At 37.3% G+C, this 20,324-nt stretch overlaps 1 protein-coding gene and 1 non-coding gene across 9 annotated transcripts in view; one reads left to right on the top strand and one right to left on the bottom strand.

The window, feature by feature from the left end:
* DHX9 (DExH-box helicase 9) overlaps positions 1-19,608 on the bottom strand; it is a 92,758-nt gene extending 73,150 nt beyond the window's left edge. For 6 of the 8 annotated variants that reach the window (XM_039881287.1, XM_039881291.1, XM_039881289.1 and 3 more), the window contains exons 1-12: positions 19,471-19,608; positions 16,722-16,854; positions 15,926-16,066; positions 8,192-8,306; positions 7,061-7,173; positions 6,345-6,493; positions 3,940-3,986; positions 1,873-2,009; positions 1,453-1,542; positions 1,191-1,352; positions 971-1,048; positions 235-426 (exon numbers count right to left, since the gene is read on the bottom strand). In XM_039881287.1, coding sequence (XP_039737221.1) covers positions 235-426; positions 971-1,048; positions 1,191-1,352; positions 1,453-1,542; positions 1,873-2,009; positions 3,940-3,986; positions 6,345-6,493; positions 7,061-7,173; positions 8,192-8,306; positions 15,926-16,066; positions 16,722-16,832 — 1,335 coding nt within the window. In that variant the 5' untranslated portion in view covers positions 16,833-16,854; positions 19,471-19,608. Of the gene's footprint in view, positions 1-234; positions 427-970; positions 1,049-1,190; positions 1,353-1,452; positions 1,543-1,872; positions 2,010-3,939; positions 3,987-4,820; positions 4,952-6,344; positions 6,494-7,060; positions 7,174-8,191; positions 8,307-15,925; positions 16,067-16,721; positions 16,855-19,470 lie in introns of those variants that run through there. The other 2 variants (XM_039881294.1, XM_039881293.1) reach the window with 2 other exon arrangements.
* LOC120617766 (5S ribosomal RNA) lies at positions 3,697-3,815 on the top strand. Its single transcript, XR_005657038.1, has one exon. It is a non-coding gene; the product is annotated as a 5S ribosomal RNA (ribosomal RNA).
* Positions 19,609-20,324: the final 716 nt, after the last annotated feature.

Raw genomic sequence — 20,324 nt, forward strand, 5'->3', positions numbered from 1 at the left:
CCATATGGTTCAGTTTAGCTTATCAGTGAAGGACATTGATTAAAATAAGACTTAAGTTTTTGTTATGTTTTATTTTAAATGTTAAGGGGCCTAATGCCCTACCATGTTCAGAACCTTATGCGGCTACAAAGGCAAGTTGATCAAAGAATTAGGATTGTTCCTGCCTCTAGGTATTTCCACCTTCGAACTCTATCCACACCAGACACACACCTAGTAAGCTGGCTTACTACTTACCTGAGTAACTACAATATTACACTCTGCTGCTCGGTCATTCTGGATGAAGTCATCTAGGATAAACTGAGGAACTTGTGTGGTTTTACCACATCCAGTAGCACCTCGGATAATGACAACTGAATTTTGACTAATTGCTTCCAGGATTTCACTTTCAAATTTCTTCACAGGCAGTAACTCTCTCTCCTGCAAAATCTATATTAAAAAACCTCAGTTACACCTCAGTCGAGTTTCTACCAGTACATACATTAGAAGCAATGCTAAAAAAGTTTGCCATCTCTATAAAAATTTATTCCTCTCCACTGGCTTAGTACTCAAAATATACTTTTCATAAAAGGATGTATGTATCTGTATCTCTAATAGAATGGCCCCTTCTCACTAAATTTCTAAAGAATCTATCTAGTAGCCTTGTCCACACCATATTTCCCTCCTTTCTCCCTGAACATTCCATGTATATTCCCTTTCTTCTAATATTTTAATGTTGTTGTATTTGGGGAAAAAAACCCTGAAAATCACCAAAAGAGTTATTACCCCAAATCTCCCCACCTACATTAACTAAGAATCCCAGGCCTGTAACTCAAGACCACGACACCTGGCAGTAACTAAGAAAGCAGTTTGGTAAATATTTTTGATCTACCTTCCTAAAAAGGGCAAAATATATTATTCGCTATCCTTTGGCCCATACCTAGAAAGTTCTGAAGCTCTGGGCACCATATGTCTATCTACTTCAAAGACTTACAGCTTGCAAATCATGATCCTGATCCAACTGGTACATTAATTCATTCTTGAGATCTCTGCTTATTTGTTCTGGAGTAGCCTGTAAAATGGGCAGACAATAGTCAAACAAAAGCACATAACTAATCTTCAAACTGAATCCGTTTTCTTACCTAGACATCCTAATGAAATAGACCCAAAAGTGAAATACAAGAGTCTGATCTCAAAAATAGTGTTGCACTCACATAAGCCAGGGGCCCCTCATCGATGTTGCTGCTAGTCCAAGGATTCCAGTTGGATTGAGGAGGTGACCAAGGAACCACACCCATTTGGCTTTGTCGCTGAGATGGCTCAAAGTGAGCCAATTTGCCAAGGTTGAGTACAACAGGCACAGAAGGATCGTCAGGCTATTTTTTAAAAAAGAAAAACAAACCAAAAACCAATACCAGTTGCTTGTCTGACTAGAGAATTTCCACACAAAAGTGTACTAAATAACTGTATGCTTACTGGGGGCATGATCTCAAGATTTAGCTCTTGAATGATGTTTTGCAGCTGATGCTCTAAATCTTGAGAGAGGTTGACTTTGTAAGGCTCCACCTACAGAGAAAGGATGACCATATAAATCGTGCAACATACATACGAGCACCACTCAATTTACTATAGCAGGGTCAAGAATATGTGGTCAACGTCAGGTCTACGATATTCCCAAAGCCAACAAGGAGTTAGTTCCTTTCCTCGAAAGAATTATTTCAACTATTGCCCACTATGCACATAGCACTGGCCAGACACAGATAATTAGTGAGATCATTTCCATTTCTTAAGGTAAGACTCCTAGAACTATAAATTAAACTTCTTTAACCAGTTACTAAACAAGAGCTAAGTTGACTTTTACAGTATTTCTCTGGGCCACTAAGACTAAAGACTCACTGTCTCTCCTTCTTTCTTCTTTGTAAGTCCAGAGTACGCTTCAATCACTCCGAGATGGTAGAGCTGTCTGACAAGTGACAGGGCACAGGACTGTGCTGCCAGTTTTTTATTTGATCCATGTTCACGTGCAAAAATCCCTATAAGTTAAGGTCGGGATTATCAAAGACAGAAGAGTAACTCGTAAAGAAACATCTTATTTCATAAGCAACTAGAGGCTTAGGTACTAAAAACCCCCCAAATATAGAGTAAGTCATGGGGTCTAAGTTCTTTTTCATTCTAACTGCTTATCAAAAGCAATTCCATAATAGCTTATCAACTAAGTAACCAACCATTTTGATTATGGGCTGACACTAGACACATATAAACCATCACTATAAAAGCAAATAACCTATTTCAATAAAAGTTGTCATCATTAAAATCATTTAACATTAAAACAGGAAGAAAATATAGTTTAACTATTGAAAAGCAAAGAGTCAAAAAAGCAAAACAAAGGAAGAAAAATGGATCCAAAGTGGTTATGCAGACCAGGGGTTAGCAATCTTCTTCTATAAAAAGTCAGGTAATAAATATTTTAGTCTTTACAGACTACATGATCTGTCACAACTATTCAACTTTGGCTTTAAAACTTGAAAGCATCCAGACAATACTTTACTAGGGTTTGACAAACTATAGGCCCAGGAAATAAAAATGGTTTTTATGTTTTTAGAGTTGTACAAATATGACAAAAATAAGTGTGTGATACGTGACCAATAAAACTTGAAAATATTTACAAAAGTTTGCTATCCCCTGACATAAACAAATGAGTCTGTGTTTCAATAAAGCTTTCTTTATAAAACAGACAGTGGGCTGTATTTGCCCAGAGGGCTGTAGTTTGCTGATCCTGACATCATTAGACTAAAGCTAGTAGCTACTCATACTCTTAAACTGTAATATAAAGTTTCCTCTCCTTCAATATCCTTCAGCTTTAGGAGAGATGATATAAAGCATGAAGGGACAGGCACAGATGCCTTTCTGCCTAACTAGCCAATTCAGTCTAATTTTGACGGTCAGATAATGGCTGACAGAAGCTGGACTACCTTTATCCTCTTCCCTTAACATCCTACCCTCTCAATTAAAATAACTTATTGTTAAAGTCTAGAATAAAAAATTCAAAATCGTCTCCTGGTGATTCATTCAATTCAAAAGTTTCACTCTTATCAGGAAAGTCCTTCATATACAAAATGTAAAACATTCATGTTAATTGTAGAATTCCCAAGCTGGAAAGACTCGTAGGCCATTTCTCTCAATTAACTGCATCCCAGTGATATAAAGTGTCATTTATTCAAAGTCACAAAACCTGTAACAAAACAGGTACACAGAGGTGGTTCATTATCACTGGAGCACAACACACTGCTGTAAACTTACCGGGTAAGAATAAAATGCATCACATCTTTACCTTCTTACTTCCTTTATAAATAACCCCAATCTATTCTTTGTTTCCTCAGGTTAACTTTCTCAACTTTTCTTCTTGACTCTATGACTTTTAAATGCTATATACATCCACTCTATCGTCCAATTTACTCTTTTAAAAATTTCACTTAGCTAGTTTTACTTAAACTGAAACTTTTATGGAGAAAAATAAAAAATGTTTTAAAGTTCGCTGCCACTGGCAGACGCCTAAGTAGCTTACCATCTCTTACCCTTTGAAATATAACACCAGCATCACCTTTTTTTCACATGCGAATTGGGAAACTGGGCCCTCTAATTCATATAAGTACTAATATTCTAAAATACCCAAGATGCTACCTTATATCATACATTCTTTCAATTAATAAAGCTTATGTGGTCTACGGCCATGCCACCCTGAACGTGCCCGATCTCGTCTGATCTCGGAAGCTAAGCAGGGTTGGGCCTGGTTAGTACTTGGATGGGAGACCACTTAGGAATATCAGGTGCTGTAGGAGTTAAGAAAGAATAAACAAACAAACAAATAAATAAAATAAAGCTATGTATCTGTAGCTCAAGACTCTAATGTGATTATTACTCTACTAAACAAGACTCAGAATATGAGGGGAGCATAACACTTACTTCTGCCCAGTTGCTTGATGTAAATGGTCATTTCTGCAATAAAGCTCCTGTAACAACATATACAAACAAGGTTATGAATTTAAATGTTAGAAAGTACTAAATCTAGGACTCCCAAATCAGGCAGGTTTTCCAACTGCTCAGGTAAATAACAGCAAAAAATATAAATAAAAAAATAAACATTTACTTCTGTTCAATTATAGAATAACGTATATAAACTTCAAATGTACAACATGCACAAGACTAATATAACCAAAGTTGATGAGCCAATTTTTCATGAAAAGAAAATGTTAGGGTTTTACATTCTATACTTACTTACTCTTACTCTTTTTCCAAAGGTTGTACTCTGAATAGCTAGAACGAATTCAATAAAAAGGAATTTTCCACTTAGCTTGGGGCCAAGAAATAAAATAGGACCAAAGCTCTTAAAATTATAGTTGTGACTATTTTAAGATTCCTCTGCATGGGCCACCCACTAATGACTGCAACCTGTTAAGATAAGCTAACTGTATGCATGCATGCACACATACACAGGGACATATAAACACTAAGAATGTACTGGTGGCTCCTGAGGCAGGAGTATCTGCCTATAGTTGGAAGCAAGCCTTGACAAGAAATTTAGCTTATTTATATCACATCGACTTAAATCAGGTCCTGGAGAACAAAGTATTTTTGAAAATTATAGCTAAAATTGCTAGCAGATTCTAGGGAATAATTCAGATTTTACCAAGGGAAAAACTGTCCTTTGAAAACTATGCTTTCTGATCCTCCCACTGCTCAGGTACATTGTCACACTGACTTTGTGCTGTGAACAAAAGGTTTGGTGAGGCTTAAGAAAAAAATTAATGTTAGATCCTTCCTATACCTCTTGTGAAAGAACTGACCTTCAGGCACAGCGGCTTCAGGGATCAAAGGCCACTGACTTTCAGGGGAACAACATCCACCCTTTCATTAATGACACCGATGCCAGTATGTTTCTCAGCCAGGCTTAAAGTCAATCTCAATTCTCTTCCACCTAGGGGGAACAGCGACACCAGAAATCAGTTTACAACAGTTTCCCATGTGATTGCTTAGTTCAGCCTAAGCAGCAGCACATGTGTGTATGAACACAGACCTCTGGTGTTGCTGTCTGTCATGCCTTTAAATAAAGGACATACTGGGAGCAATGCTGTCCTGGCCCCCCCCCACTGTCTCTGCCTCCCTCATCATATCCTGAATTCTTCAATTCCTTATATCAGAAGTCAGTAAGATACTGACATCAAAATGCGTTCACAACAAGCTGCAGGGCACACTTAAGTCATCTAACTGTTCTTAAAGCCACCAAGCGCTATCAAGCCTAATCAGTTCAGAAAGACAAAATATTAAAGAAAAATCCTCAACAACTGTATCTTTCCTTTACATCTGCTGAGGATTTTTAAAAGGCTGACATCAGAATTAAGTATTTTGAGAATTCAGGATTAAACAACACAGGGGAAATCAGGGGGAACCATGCTCTGAACATCACTTTGACCACAGTGTCAAAGTTTTATTTTGGTAATAATTATTTTAAGGTTGCTAGACGCATCCAAGGGAGAACACTTTGATTTTCAAGGAAAATATTTTTAATGTATTTTGAATAATTTATTTCATATAAGGACTGCAAATTAAATCATCCAGAAGGTTTCCATTATAATCTCCCCTCCCTACCAATAAAAATACAGTGCCCCCAGTAGAGTCTAATCCACATGAGCCTTCCTGGGAGTAATAATTACTACACCCTGGAATGCTCTCAGGAAGAACAGCAAGCAGGCTGAGAAACATACTGTCACTGTTACCAAAACCTCCCTTTATTTTCAGTTTTATAAATTTAACAGAATAAAAGTAGGCTAACTTAACTCACAAAGACTGAGGCTGTTCAGCTTTACAAGAGGCCTTAAAACTTCAACAGAATGAACTTGAGAGCTGGCAACTTTCAAAGCTGAAGGAAAATTTGGATCTCGGTGCTTCCAACTACCTCTGAGAATCTTTAGTGTCTAACTTCACCCATTAAAGAAATAGTCAGTATGACTGCCTCTAACACCACCACAGTAAATAAACTCACCACTTCCGACTGATTTTTAGCTTAATTATGGACAAACCACCACTCATGGCTATGATTTTTTGCTTTTCAGATAAAAATCTACAACACAAACAGCAGATTTTTGCACAGTTGCAGACCTTCTTACACAGCTGAAATCATATTCATAAGTGAAAACCATGAAAAGCTGCACACATTACCAATCAATGACAATTTTTCTTGTGGAAATGTATCTTCTTTTTATAATTCAATGCTAATCTACAAACTGAACCAAATGTGTACAAAAACAGAACAATGAATATCCACAGCAACCCTAACTTACTGTCGACGGGAAAGAGGGAAACAAGCAAACCTGTTGTGATCAGGACCCACTTGGGTGTACTTATATTCTCCTTGGATCTTTTCTTTTTGGAAATATTGGTTTAGACGAGCCTTAGCATTTTCCAAGGTCCAGTTCCCGTGAAGCCCAGCATTTAAATCCACTTCTTCTGATTCTAGAGTCTGTTGAATCAATGAAAATTAAATTTGCACTAATTTATGAATATTTACGGCACACAAATTTATAACGATACTTTTTAAACCATCCTTTAAAATGCAAAAGCTGCTTTTAATAGTTTCTAATCTTAATTGAAATTTGCCAAAATTAGTTTATATTGTATCTGATGGCCCTATTGCATAAATAAGCTATTAGTGAATGTACTGTATTTAAATTGTTCCTAAGAAACTTTTGACAAACTTTTTTGTGTGATTTTGCCACATTAACTATATGAAGTAGGAATTTTTACAATGAGTACTCATAAATGAGCTTTACTGAGATAACTATTTCTTACAAAGTAGATAAGATCTTTTATCACAACCAGGAAAAATAATGTTTTATGTCATAGACAATTCTAGTGCCCAGATTTAATGGGCAGTTTAGGATTATAACGTCATGTTGGAATAAGTTGTCTCAAATAACCACTTAAAAGAATCACTAAATTATTGAGTTGTGAGTATCTTAAACCTTGATGTGAGCTAAGTCCTAGATCACATTCCCGGAGATGTAACACAGGGTGATGACAGCCTTACCGCCTGTACTTCCTGTTCTTCCTTTCTTGAGTAATAATCCTTCAAGTTGGCTCCTCGATCCCAGGTAGGCCCAGAAGCACCATAGCCAGAGGCCCCAACTCCGCCATTATTTTCTATTAAGGAAAAGAAAGTAATTGTTCTCTTTATCAATCAAACTGTAGGAAGATCCTAAATATTTTAAAGAATAAATTCTTAATTTAGATTTTGGCACTCCATAATTAGAAATCCAGTGTTTCAATTTGGAAATGGGCCTGAACTCTCCATGTCTTACTTAAAAGTCTTGTGTAAAAGTCTGGAGTACAGGTCTAAACTGCTAATTCCAAGGCTGGTATGCAGAGGGAAGCTACCAGTAATGAAAGTAAGCGACTGAAAATCCAGCATACAGTATCAATGTAGCTTTGTTTTTCAAGTTGATACATATGTAATAACTGATTAAATGATAAAAGCTGTTTCTCTGCTAAATATAACCCTGGAAGAAAGCTACCTGCTAGTGCTTGTGATGAAAATAAGGAAAAGCTGAAAAGGTGTAAGAAAGTGATGAATCCTGATGAAAAAACAGAGTAATTAAAGAGTTAATATCAAGTGATCATCAACTCTACTAAGTTTATTACATGCTTAAAAAAAATGTACTCCTCACAACAATCTTAGGAAGTACTATTGTTATTCTCATTTCATAAATACTTGATCTGAGACTTAAGTAGTTTGACCAAATATCCTAATATATCTTATAGTATATATAACAATAAAAATTTAGATAAATAGAATTCAACAATGGCTTGGATCCATAAGGTAAATAAACAAGTCTACAACATATTTGGTAGGAGTAAATCAGAACCAAGAAAGGGCAATAAATAAGACTGTTTAACCAAATGTTCTAGCCTGTGCAAAATCTATCCAGAGATGAGAAATTAGTAAAAGCTAATGAAAACAAGGAATTAAGCTGCACCACACTTTATAACAGAAATTAAATGAGCTGGTGGTTTATCTGCAAATTATGAAGACACTGGGATTTCTCTCAACATTAAAAGTCTACTGAAGTTATTTCTCTTTATCCAGGTGAGAGAGATGATGACCAAGCAAGACAGCACAGAACTTATTCTCAGTCATGTGCACACTTTTCAAGTCCCTTACCTGTCTTGAGAGCCAGATGTGGAGGAAGAGGTCCTCCCATGGTGGTTGGTAAACCTTCACCAGTATTTCCTGTGGTGTCAGGCGAATCGGTAAGGGGGGGCAGAGGGGGTGCTACCTTCAAGTGAAAAAGTCAAGGCAGTTATCAGCAATTTCACCTTCACAGGGACGATTACATTTATAGTCAAAGGAGGCCCATGTGCTGCCCCTCATCTCCCCATGATAGTAACATCTTTGTTTTCAGTGATTATAAAACTATTAAGTTATCATTTCAGGCAGAAAAGCATAAAGGTTGTAAAAATTACTCATAATCCTACATCTGGAGATTGTACACACACACACACACACACACACACACACACACACGTACACAAATATAATTTTTCCACAAAGAGTGGGATCAGTTTATGCTATATAGTTAATTCACTTTTTTCCACTTAATATCTTTATAAATACATTCAACATCAAGAAGTATATGTTAGGAGTCTTTTACATGGTAGACACTGTTCTGGGAACTGCAGATAAAACAATGAACACGAAGCGGACGTGCTCTGGACTTACAGAGCTATATCTAATTCTGTATTCTCACAGAGCTAGACAAGGAACACGTATGTCAAGTGTGATACAATACTACAGAGAAAAATAAAGCAGAAAAGAAAAATAGGGACTGAGAGATTGCTATTTAAATAAAGTGAACAGGAAAAGCCACACTCATAAAGTGACATTTGAGAAGAGACATGAAACAAGTGAGGAGCCAACCAAGAGTGTATCTGGGAGAAGAGATTTCCAGAGAGGAAACGAAGTTCTAAGACAAAATGCAAAATACTTTATATACATTTCCTACTTCCTTAAATATTGATCTACATGAATTTTAATGACTTACTACTCCAATGTATTAGTGTACTATACATAAAGTAGCAATGATGTGAAATGACTTCTGATAAAAATGAAAGTGCCAAAGCAGGCCTGCATTTATACATCAAGAAGACAAAAATCATGACTACAGAATATACATCTTGAACATGGACAAATGAAGAAAATGAAATTGTTACAAGATTTTGCTTACTTTAGTCCAGTCATCAATTCAGATGAAGACTGAAGCCAAGAAATCAAGAGGAAGTTGAGACTCAGAAGAGAAGCAATGTAAGAATTAGGAAAGATCACCAAGAGCAAGAGTGTGTCACTCGAGACCAAGGTTAAGATCATTCACGCCCTTGTAATCCCAATTACTATGTACAAATGTGAAAGCTGGACAGTGAAGAAGGCTGACAAGAAAAAAATTGATTCATCTGAAAGGAAAAATATTGATTCATTTGAAATACAGTGTTGGAGGAGAGCTCTATGGTACCCTGGACTACCAGGAAGATGAACAAGTGGGTCTTAGAGCAAATTAAGCCTGAAACATGGCTGGAGGCAAAAATGACAAAACTGGAGTGTCCTAACTTCTGGCACATCATGTGAAAGCAGGGTCTTTGAAAGACAATAATGCTGTGAAAAATAGAAGGTAGCAGGAAAAGACCAAATATGAGTTGGAGCGACTCCACAAAAGAAGTCGCAGGCACCAGGAGCTGAGAAAGGGCTGTTGAGGACAGCACATCATATGGACATCACTCATTCATACAGAGTTGACAGGAGTCAGCCAACTCAACAGCACATAGCACCTGTCTGTCTCTCTCTCCCTCTCTGACTCACACTCACACTCACACACACATACACACACTCACTCACTCTTTCTCTCTCTCTCCCTATACATTACTCAAGCAATATCGTGTTGATGGGTATTTAGATTGTAGCTGATCTTAAAAGAAATTAAAAAACAACATTGCCATAAATTCTTTGTACTTTGGCTTATTTTACAAAACAATTCATAAAAGCGAAATTCCTGGGTTAAAAGGTGCCAACATTTAAAACAGCATCATAATATCCCGTAGAAAGGTTGCTGACTTCCGTATCGCCCAGCACTATGAGAGTTATCTATTTTCTAATTCTTTCCAGTTCTGAGAATTACAGAATGTGTTTGACATCCTTATTAACATTAGTTTTGGTTTTTGTTATAGCAACCTATTACTTTAATTTACATTTTCTTTGTCCATTGTTCTATCTGGATATTCTGTTCTCATTAACTCCTGAGAATTTAACATCTCGGTGCTATTCATTCTGTCATACAAGCTGTAAAAATTTTTGTCCTTTTCCTTTTAACTTTATTAATGCTGCTTATTGCCCAAAAGGTATTTTGTTAGTTTTGGTTCTCTAGTCAAATCTAGTTTCTGCTTTTTATATTCTCCATAAAATGGCCTTTTCTATCCTGAAACTTATTCTGCATTATTTTCTAATATATTGTTTTTTGGGGTTTTTTTTCCACTTTGGAGCCAATTTAGTTACTGTAATTTGGAAATAATTAAAATTCTTTATTAACATGTAGTAGGACTAACACTTTTATTTTAAAAAATCACAAATAGGTTTTATTTGTCACAGTGAAAAGTCTGAATTTTAAACAGATTCTTGGACTGGGGGCTCATATCCATCAGCTCATTCAACCTGTCTCATCCCCAGTAGCTCTTCAAGAACTGCTGCCTTCACCATGAAGCTCCATGAGTTTTCCTAGTTCAAACGGGCTTCTTCAGCAGTTTGACTTTTCTAACAAAGACATCATGGAGAGAATAAATTGATTGGTAAGGCTTTTCTATGTCTTTTCCAATGCTATCTGGAATCAATGTACTGAACACTCCTTTCAAGTCATTTGTCTGCACCTCTCCAGTCATGATTTCCATCATCTTCTTCTGGATTTGGCAGACCTGCTGATGCCGAGCATAAGACATCTTCCGAATCTGATTATTGCGTTTTTTAGTAAAACCAACACAGAACGGACAAAGCAAATAACCATCGGTAGTCTTGACATCGACATGAGCTTCAATCATCGTCCACCATTTTTGACCGTGGAGTGCATTTTGTCTTGAGTAAGATCCATGCCATGGAAATCTGTCAGGCAGTTTTTGTCCTGATCATCCTCAGTAATCAGCTTGAATTTTCTAAATGCAACTTCATCATTCTGCAGATCAGCGAGGCTTACTTCAAAAGCCAAGACCCTTGAGACGATCAGACGCGATTTTGGTTCCTTGAGTTCGCATGACTAGTATTTTCTTAATATTTCTGATATTGAACATAGCTGGTGCTTTCACATCACACCAATCTTTCTTAGAAAATGGGTCAATCACTTTCTTCTTGGCTCCTTTTTTGCTGCCTTTTGTCAGGCGCTTGTTCTTGCTAACCAATCTTGCTGATACAATTTAGTCAGGAGAACTGACTTCTTCATAATGAACTGACATCTTACAACAATGCAACCTCCCATCCAGAAATACAGTATGGCTCTACATTTCACCAACTCTTTCATCTGTTGAGACAAATTCTCCATGGATATCTTGGGTTTCTTCAATTCGTGTTTAAACATCCTTTCAAGGATGTTTGAACAGCAAATACATTGGAAGACAGAGATCATATCGCCCTCCAAGGTAGGAGGCAGATTTGTTTCCCAAGAGATTTGGGGACAAGGGAGAAACCATGCAAACATGAAGTTTGTGCTGCCTGCTATCCCATGAGTAAGAACATCCTTTGTCCCTGACTCAGAAGTCTTGTGTCTTCTGTCAGCATCTATGAAATTGTGGCAGGCCGAACTGTTAAAATCTCGGACTCTTAAGAGTTCCTGACACTATCCTTCAGTAAAAATCTGCTGCATTGTTCTTATAGGTCCTGCAAACTACATATTAAGTTCTTTATAATTTTTACTGCTACAGTGAATAAGAAAATTTTCCAATTACATTCTTCATATAGTTCATTTCCCCCTCTTCTATTACAAATTCCTTTTATCTCTTTTTACTTACTGCATTACACTGAGTAATGGCGGTGATAGTTGACACTCTGGTCTTGTCAGAAATTCCCCTAGGTCAGTGCATCTCAAACTACCTGCCATGAAGAACTGGCCTTGAGTTTTTTTCACGTAACCCACTGGGAACAATACTTTTGTAAAATATACCAAAAAATGAACTGCTAGAAATATGAAACAGACATACAAAATACAAGCCAAAGTTTTTAGATTCAACAAATGCAAAATTGCTGTCACCACATTCTAGGTGATTCTAAATGATTACTCGTTTTTGTACTAATCTCCTCACAATCTATAACAAACACTTTGAGCAGTTCTGTTCTAGGACTCATTTTTAGTACAGTATTTACTATTATTGTCACATGATACCTTTCAGCATGTCAAAGAGTATTTTTCTACTCCATTTCCTAAGTACTTTGTTGGTAATAAAACATTTAATTTTATGAAATTAAAAAACCTTTAAGCTGACCAGTGAGTAGATATTTTTCTCTTATAAACTCATTAATGTAACATAGTAATAAAGTTTGATTTAGGGTTCTATCTCAGATACGCTAAAGGTGTCATATAAAGTATGGTAATGTGAATCATATTACTTTTCTAAAATACAAAAAATTCTGAATTCTCAAACCCATCTTAACCATATGAGTTTTTCATAAGACTGTGAATCAGCAGTATTAACTTTTCTTTAAAAAAAATTAGACCTAGAATAGACTATTTTATCTTTTACAAAGAGCATTTAAAATTTTTATTTACCACTTTTACTTTTTGTGCTCTCTAATTCAGCAATATCTGAATTTTTATTAATTTCTCCCGTTTTTTTCTAAATTGCTGAGCTGAAAGTTATTAGTTCATTCATTAAAAAAAAAAACTATTTCTTATGCAATAATAAAAGCACTTGACATTCCTCTGAATAAATGACTACTCCTCTGGCACTCCAGTTTTGATAGACACTGTTATCCAAACAGCCTGTAACTATTAATTTTTAATTTTCATTTAGAACCAAGAGTTCAAATTTCCAAATGTTTAGTACAATTTTTTGATCCCTTTGCAACTTTCTCACATTACCATTTTAGTTTTGCCAATATATACATCAGCATTTCTAATGCTAGTTGGATTGGGACTCTGTGAACTGATGTTTGTCTTTTCAGCTTTCTTCCTTAAAATTTATTGATATTGATATTGCTACCCCATTTTACTTTGTACTTCATTTGCCTGCTAAAGTTTTATTCATGTCTTTATTTTCAATCTTTCTGATGGAAAGATTTATTTTATACAGATAGCATATAACAGAAAGGTGCTGGAACTTCAAGAAGGCCAGCGTAGCTAGAACAAAGTGAGAGAGAAAATAGGAAATGTATAGTCAGAGCATTTGATCTGTGCATCTTAAAATGCTAGTAACAGAAGACAATAGGGTATTGTTTCTGGTCTGGCCAAGTAAGCTCCTACAAAACTGACCCTTCTATAGATAACATGAACTCTAAAGAAAAAAATACCAAAGATTCCCACAACTTTATGTAGGCATTAAAAAGTGAATAAGAGCTAGCAGATTCTGGAGAGGATTTGAAATGAGAAAGCAAGAAACGGCAAAGATATAACTCTTGTTTATTATGGCTTTTAGCCCAAAGAAAGACCATGTGAGGCAGCTAAAACTCCAATTGAAAACTCAATCTTTCTGGTCTAAAGTATCAGAGGATAAGAGCTTGGGGACACCAAAGCTGCTAGAAAGTAAGGAGGAAATCCTGGAAAGTAAAGAGGGTGAAAACTCAAATTCTACCCAAATCTCTGGCTAACCTGCGAACTACACATACCCAGGATAGCCACCTAGCAAAGAATCAGAAAACTGAAGTAAAATTTGACCTGTTATCTAAAACGTGTTTGCAGATTGAGTCCAACAAAATTAAATGCTTGACAACACAACAACTAAAGCAATACTCTTTGGAAGAACATTATTTAGTGTCTCTACAAGATAATGATCATAATGCTGAGAATATAATCCAAGTTACTTGACATAAAAAGAGGAAAAGGTGATCCAATCTCAAGAGAAAACACAATCAACACAGCCCAGCACTGCGATGTTAGAATAAGTGGTCAAGAAGCAGCTATTACAACTATGCTCAATGGGATAAAGGAAATTCACACTGACATTATGAACATATGCTTATAATGAATGGGAAGGTAAGAAAAAATGCCACAAGAGGGGGAAAAAGCTGAAAAGTGTAAAATGCCACAAGAGGGGGAAAAAGCTGAAAAGTGTAAAGTGTAATAAGATAGTATCTGAAATAAAAAATTCACTGGATGGACTTAAGAGCAAAATGGAGTTGGCAGAGAAAACAATCAGTGAATCTGAAGATAATCAATGGAAATCATCTAATCTGAGGAACAGTGAGAAAGGAAAAAAGAAGACAGCCTCTGAGACCTTTGAGATAACACCAAAAGGTTTAACACACATGTTAACGTAGGAGTCCCAGAAAGAGAAGGGTAAAAAAAGGCAGAAGAAATAATAGCCAAAGTTTCCCAAATCTGGTGAAAGACATAAATTTACAGATTCAGAAACCTCAGCAAGCACCAAGCAGCATAAGTATAAAGAAAACCACACCTATTCACATCATACTCAAACTATGGAAATGAAAAGTAAAGAAAAAAAAAATAAAAGCAACCAAAGAAAACAATACATTACATATAGGGGGAAGTTATTTGATTATAGTTTACTCTCCATCAGAAAACAATGGAAGAAGACAATGAAACATCATCCTTAAGTGCTTAAAGAAGGATACTGTCACTCCAGAATCCTATTACAGTGAAATATATTATTCAAGAAAGAAGGTAAAATAAAAACATTTTCTCATAAAAGGAAATTAAATAGAATTTGCATCTAGCAGACCAGATACTGCAAGACAAGAGAGAGGATGAGGCTAAAAGATAAAGAATAGGTCATAAAACGTGGAGCAAGTGCCAATGGTTTCAAATATTTGAAAGATATTTGCAAAACTGTTTTCATACCCAGAAACAATCATCAAGATCATCTTGTCCAATCCCTTCATTTTATAGATGGTTAAACCAATGTATTAAAAATCCTAGAATTATCTAGTGGTACAATATACTAGAAAATCTCTTGTCCTCTGGACCAGAGCAATGGAAGAAAATACACCATGTATTTTTACCTTCATAAACAAGTCAGAATATAAAAATTCAGAAAAAATAAATTATAAACATTGGTATAGATATTATTCTTAAAGGTTCTATAAAATTGAATCTTTAAGTTACCTAAGGGATCTATTTAAATCATAACGTGAATCTTTTTGTCAATTATCCCTCTATTTTTGTGAAAATTCAAATTTTCATTTTTTAATTAAATGAGAAATAAAGTTTCTCTCTTAAAAACAGTACTAGAGAAAGGTCTTTATTGTAAACTTACATAATATAATTAAAATAATCATGGTATCAAAACAAGAATATTTCACTTCATGACATATTTTCTCTAGTATATAAAGAAGTAACAATGGAGCAAATACTGTGTCTTAAAATGTCACTATTTTTATAGTCTGTTTAAAATGTTATCTTTGGAAATACACAGAACAGGTTTTGAAAAATCAGTTTATGAATGAATGAAATACATAAAACCATAGGACATACAGATTAAAGGAATTTTCTAAGCCCACAAGTCAGTTACATAATAAGAACAAAATCACATCTTCAGGAACTTATCCCAATGCTCTGAGAAAGCACGATGTCAAGGTTCGCTAAGGAACACATTAATATATTTGAAAACAACATTGAAAAATTATCACCCTGAGTCTCTACACATATTAGGTTAGCATAAGCGTATACATTTCAAGTGCCTGGCCATAAGTGCTTACCCCAATAGCTGGGACTTCTTCACTCTTTACTTCATTTATTCGAACCAAATAGTTAACGAAATCTCTGGCAGCATTGCTCTGTGCATCTTTTTTATTGGTGGAATTGCCCATGCCAATGTAATTATATCCTTCCACTCGAACCTTTAACAGTCAAGAAAAAAATTTATTGAGATGGACCTGGGTAATTCTGAGACTTAAAAAAAAAATTATAATTCAGCACTCCACTAACAGATAACAGTTAATTGTTGGAGATAACACTCTATAAACACACTGAAAATAACACACATAAGAAAATTCATGGACTGACTGTCTTAAGAAAAAGCGTGAATGTTGTCCAGTGATAAGCTAATCCCAAAACAAGAATATTAATTTATATGCTCAGACATTCTCTTCTCAGGTAACAGAATGTTCCACATTAAAATCTGATTTTATAACACCCAAGAACAAGTGCTCTATTCGTATTTATTTTAAGCACTTTGACTTAAAGCAATCAAGAACTGCTCTACTTTTTACAGGACTTAGGAAAGTGCTAACAGCTGAAGCAACCTTCCGATCTGCACTACTGGTACAGTGGAAGCTGAAGAAGATACAAGTTCCAACTAGAATAATTTACCTACTAGATTGTTTTACAGTAATGCTCACTTGAAAATGATTTATAATGACAGAATAGCATGCAAGTCACAATAGAAAACATTATCAAATGTGTAACACATTAACATTTCCATAGAAAACATTGGTCTTTTAACACCGAAATAAGCCTCAAAACCACATAAATGTAAATGGTATTCTTTAGTACCTCACACATGAATTTCTGCCTGTTTTTGTTCCCCACTGCTCTAATCTCATAGGTTGGTGTCATCTTCCTTTTGCCACACCAGGCATACAGAAAATTTTTAACATCACCCATGATTCAAACGTTTTTTTCAGACCTAAGAAAACAAAAATTAAAAACAGCATTATTTACACGAGCAAACACTGGAAATTACCAAGTTGGAAATAATCAACTGGAATTTAGTGAAAATCTAGGTTAAGTACAGGATATTTTATCAAACTGCTACTAAAATTGCCTATGAAGACATTTTTATGACATAAATGGAAAGTCTATGACATAATAAAAAGCAGGATACAAAGCTGTACGATTTTAATTACATAAAAAGTATATATGCATAAATCAAGACTGGAAAAGAAATACCCCCCAAAATGATTACCTTTGGGTGACTACTAGTGACTTTTATCTTTTCTTAAAAAATCTTTATACAATGCCTCACTTTTTACAATAGGAACCTTGTGTGTTTTAACTCACTTAATCTTCACAACAATAGTACATAACACTATATGGTAGATACTACTATCATCTTTTTACAGAGGAAGAAACTAGGGCATACAAAGTTCAAGTAACTTTTCCCAGTCACCCACTGTGGAGGCCTAAATTCAAACCCAACCTACTTACTATATTAAGAAATGATCATCCATCATACTGTGTACACATCCAATAGTTTATTTTCATTCCGATTATGTCTCCTAGCAGACTGTCCTCAAAGTTGTAGGCTATATACTTTATTACTAAGTCCAAATACATTAAGTATTCAATACCTGAACTGAAAACAGTAATGTTAACTTAAATACTGTGTACATCTCTCCTTTAGGCCTTGTTATTAAAATTTGAGAATATTGTTTTCTTGAAGTGCAATATACCATAATTGTTGGCACTCTCCCTCTACTCCCCAGTTTATAAGATACCAAAAGACATGAAACCTGAGTCTAAATTATAAGTGAGATATCTGAGACCAAATTTACAACCAGAGAAAATATGCTAAGAATTTAGTTTGCTGTGAGAAGATACTCCATTACTAACATCAAAAATTTTTGTTAATGTTTAGTGCATTTTGTTAGCACCTAAATCCAATGTCAAACTGGACCCTAATACAAACCTGTTTATTCTGTAGTCACAGACTAACCCTATTAATGGGAGATCCTATCAATGGAACAGCTGTGGAAAGTTGAAGACATCTAACTATAAATTCCACCCCTGAATAATTTTAAAAAACAAGCCCTTAGGGTGAATGAGTAACATAAAATATGAAGGACTACACTATCAAATTTCTTCCTCCCTAGGAATGTAGTCTCATCTAACTCCATAATATTCAATATCAACAATACACTAATGATGCCCAATGTATATTGAAAATTTAGTCCTTTCTCTTTAAGCTCCTAAATCAAGTTTATCCAATTACAGCACTAATGTAGTCATTTGAATGCTAACTTGGCATCTCAGTTAAAACAGAATTTAAAATTTCCTTCCCAAACTTGTCCCCTGCCCCCCAATCCCAGTGGCCCCATCTCCTTAAATGGCACCACCATCCACCATGTCATAATCTGGGAGTCACCCACTCCCTCAAGATCCTCCATAGCTAACTATGTAGAGCCTTTACTATGTGCCAGACAGTATCCTTAAAGGATCATCGACATGACCTATTTCACTTAATCCTTACAATAACTATATGGATAAAGCATTATTATTGCCATCTCTTTTTACAGGCAAGTAAACTGTGACAATAATGTGCCCTAGGAAGACAGAGCCCCTGAGGGACCCAGAATCACAAACCAGATACAAGTCTGACTCCAATCCATTAGCCAATTCTGCCTCCAAAGCACGTCTCCTATCCAGTCTGTTTCCCTCCAGCTCCCGTGCCACCAGGACTGCACACCCGGAGTACTGCAATGTCGTCCTCAATCATTCCCCGGTTGCCACTCTGGCCACCCTAAAACCCATCCTTCCCTTAAATCCTCACCACACTCCAGTCACATGTCCTTTCAGTCTCTTCCCAATCTCTGCTTAAGCGCTAATCCCTTCCACCTCTGCAGTTCTGCTTTCCCTCCGCGTCTTCAGTTGACCTGCACCCATGAGCTCAAAGGCCCACCTCCTCCGAAACGCCTTCCCCTTTCCACCCTCTCTAGAGTAGCTCTCTCTCTTTACACTCGTTTATTTCTCATGATCTTTTCCTGAAAATCCTCAGACTTTTCTTTTCCTATAGTCCCGACCCCCACCACGGCCGCAACCACTGGGAGGGAGGGGCAAGGACTGTGCTTCATTTGCTTACAGCTCCATTCACAGAGCCTGCAGGACAGTGCCCAGTATTTCCGGAATGCATGCATGCATGCATGCATGAATGCATGCATGCATGGATGGATGGATGGCGGGCCCTAGGCGCGTGTGGCGCCTCGGCGGGCTCACCCCCAGGCGATTCACCCCCTTTCACTGAGCAGCCACAGCGCCACCACTGCACGCAGGCCGGAGGAGGTAGGGGGGTTTGGCTGCTTCCAAGACAGGGCTGGAAATTGCTAGGCGAAGTGTTGGGGCCCCGGGCAGCGCAAGCGCGGTGCGCCAAACGGCACGCACCCCGCAATCCGGGCACCCGGCGCGGCGGCTCGACCCTTCCCCCACCCCCCACCGCCGCCGCCGCCCGCGCTTCGCGACAAAGCCGGCTGCAGAGCCGCGGGGCCCCACGCCGTCCCAACGGGCAGCAAGGAAGTCTTTCCCCTACCGGCCTCCGCTGCCTGGTGCCCGGGAGCACAGCCCTCTTAGGACCGTCCGTGACTTCGGCCTTCCTCGGGGACGCCCGGCAAGCGCACCTCAACTTGCATCGAAGCGGCCGCGGCGAAATGGCTCCGGCGGCGGCGGCGGCGCCAGGGGGCGGGGTCAGTGCGCGTACGCAGGCGCAGAAAGCGAGCTTGGGGCCCAGGGCACCCGGAGGAAGGGCGGGGCCGCCGCTACCGCGCGGCGCGGAGCATCCCGTCGCCTGGGAGATCCGGGACGCCTCGCCCCTGGCTCCTCCGCCTGATGCTTCCTGTAGTACGCTGGCTGCTTTTGAACATTTTTGGGGAGTTGGGGTCCTGTACCGTTTTGATACCGCAAAATGTTTCGCAGCTTTTGTCTGGTAGTAAGGGACTTCTAGTAGATGAGGTGCCCTTGGAAGACAGTACTGAAAATCTTAGGTCTTAACTTTATAACGTTGTTGTGATGATTAAATGAGATAGTATATGAAGGGCGCTTAGTTCGATACTTGGCATGAAATAGGTGCTCAATAAGTGGTGTAGTGCTTCAGATACTCTAACGCGAACGTCTCCTAATAAGCTCAGCGAAGGCAGGAACCCTGCCTGGCTAGCTCAGGCCACTCACCGCAGTGCTTGGCACATTATTAAGTGCTCTGTAAAACTAGTTTGGTTAGTAACTGCAATGTCGTTGTGGCTTAAATTGAAAACCTTTGTCTTCACTCTTTGGAATAGCTTGTATCCTTAACTACTGTAGTAATCACTGTTAAACTTTTGAACTCTAGTGCTTCTCATGAAGGCAACAATACAAAATATTTCAAGTTGGGGTTGTTCCAGAAAATCCAGA

This window comes from Pteropus medius, unplaced genomic scaffold (genome assembly GCF_902729225.1).
Source record: "Pteropus medius unplaced genomic scaffold, Ma_sr-lr_union100, whole genome shotgun sequence".
In the NCBI taxonomy this organism is placed as follows: Eukaryota; Metazoa; Chordata; class Mammalia; order Chiroptera; family Pteropodidae; genus Pteropus; species Pteropus medius.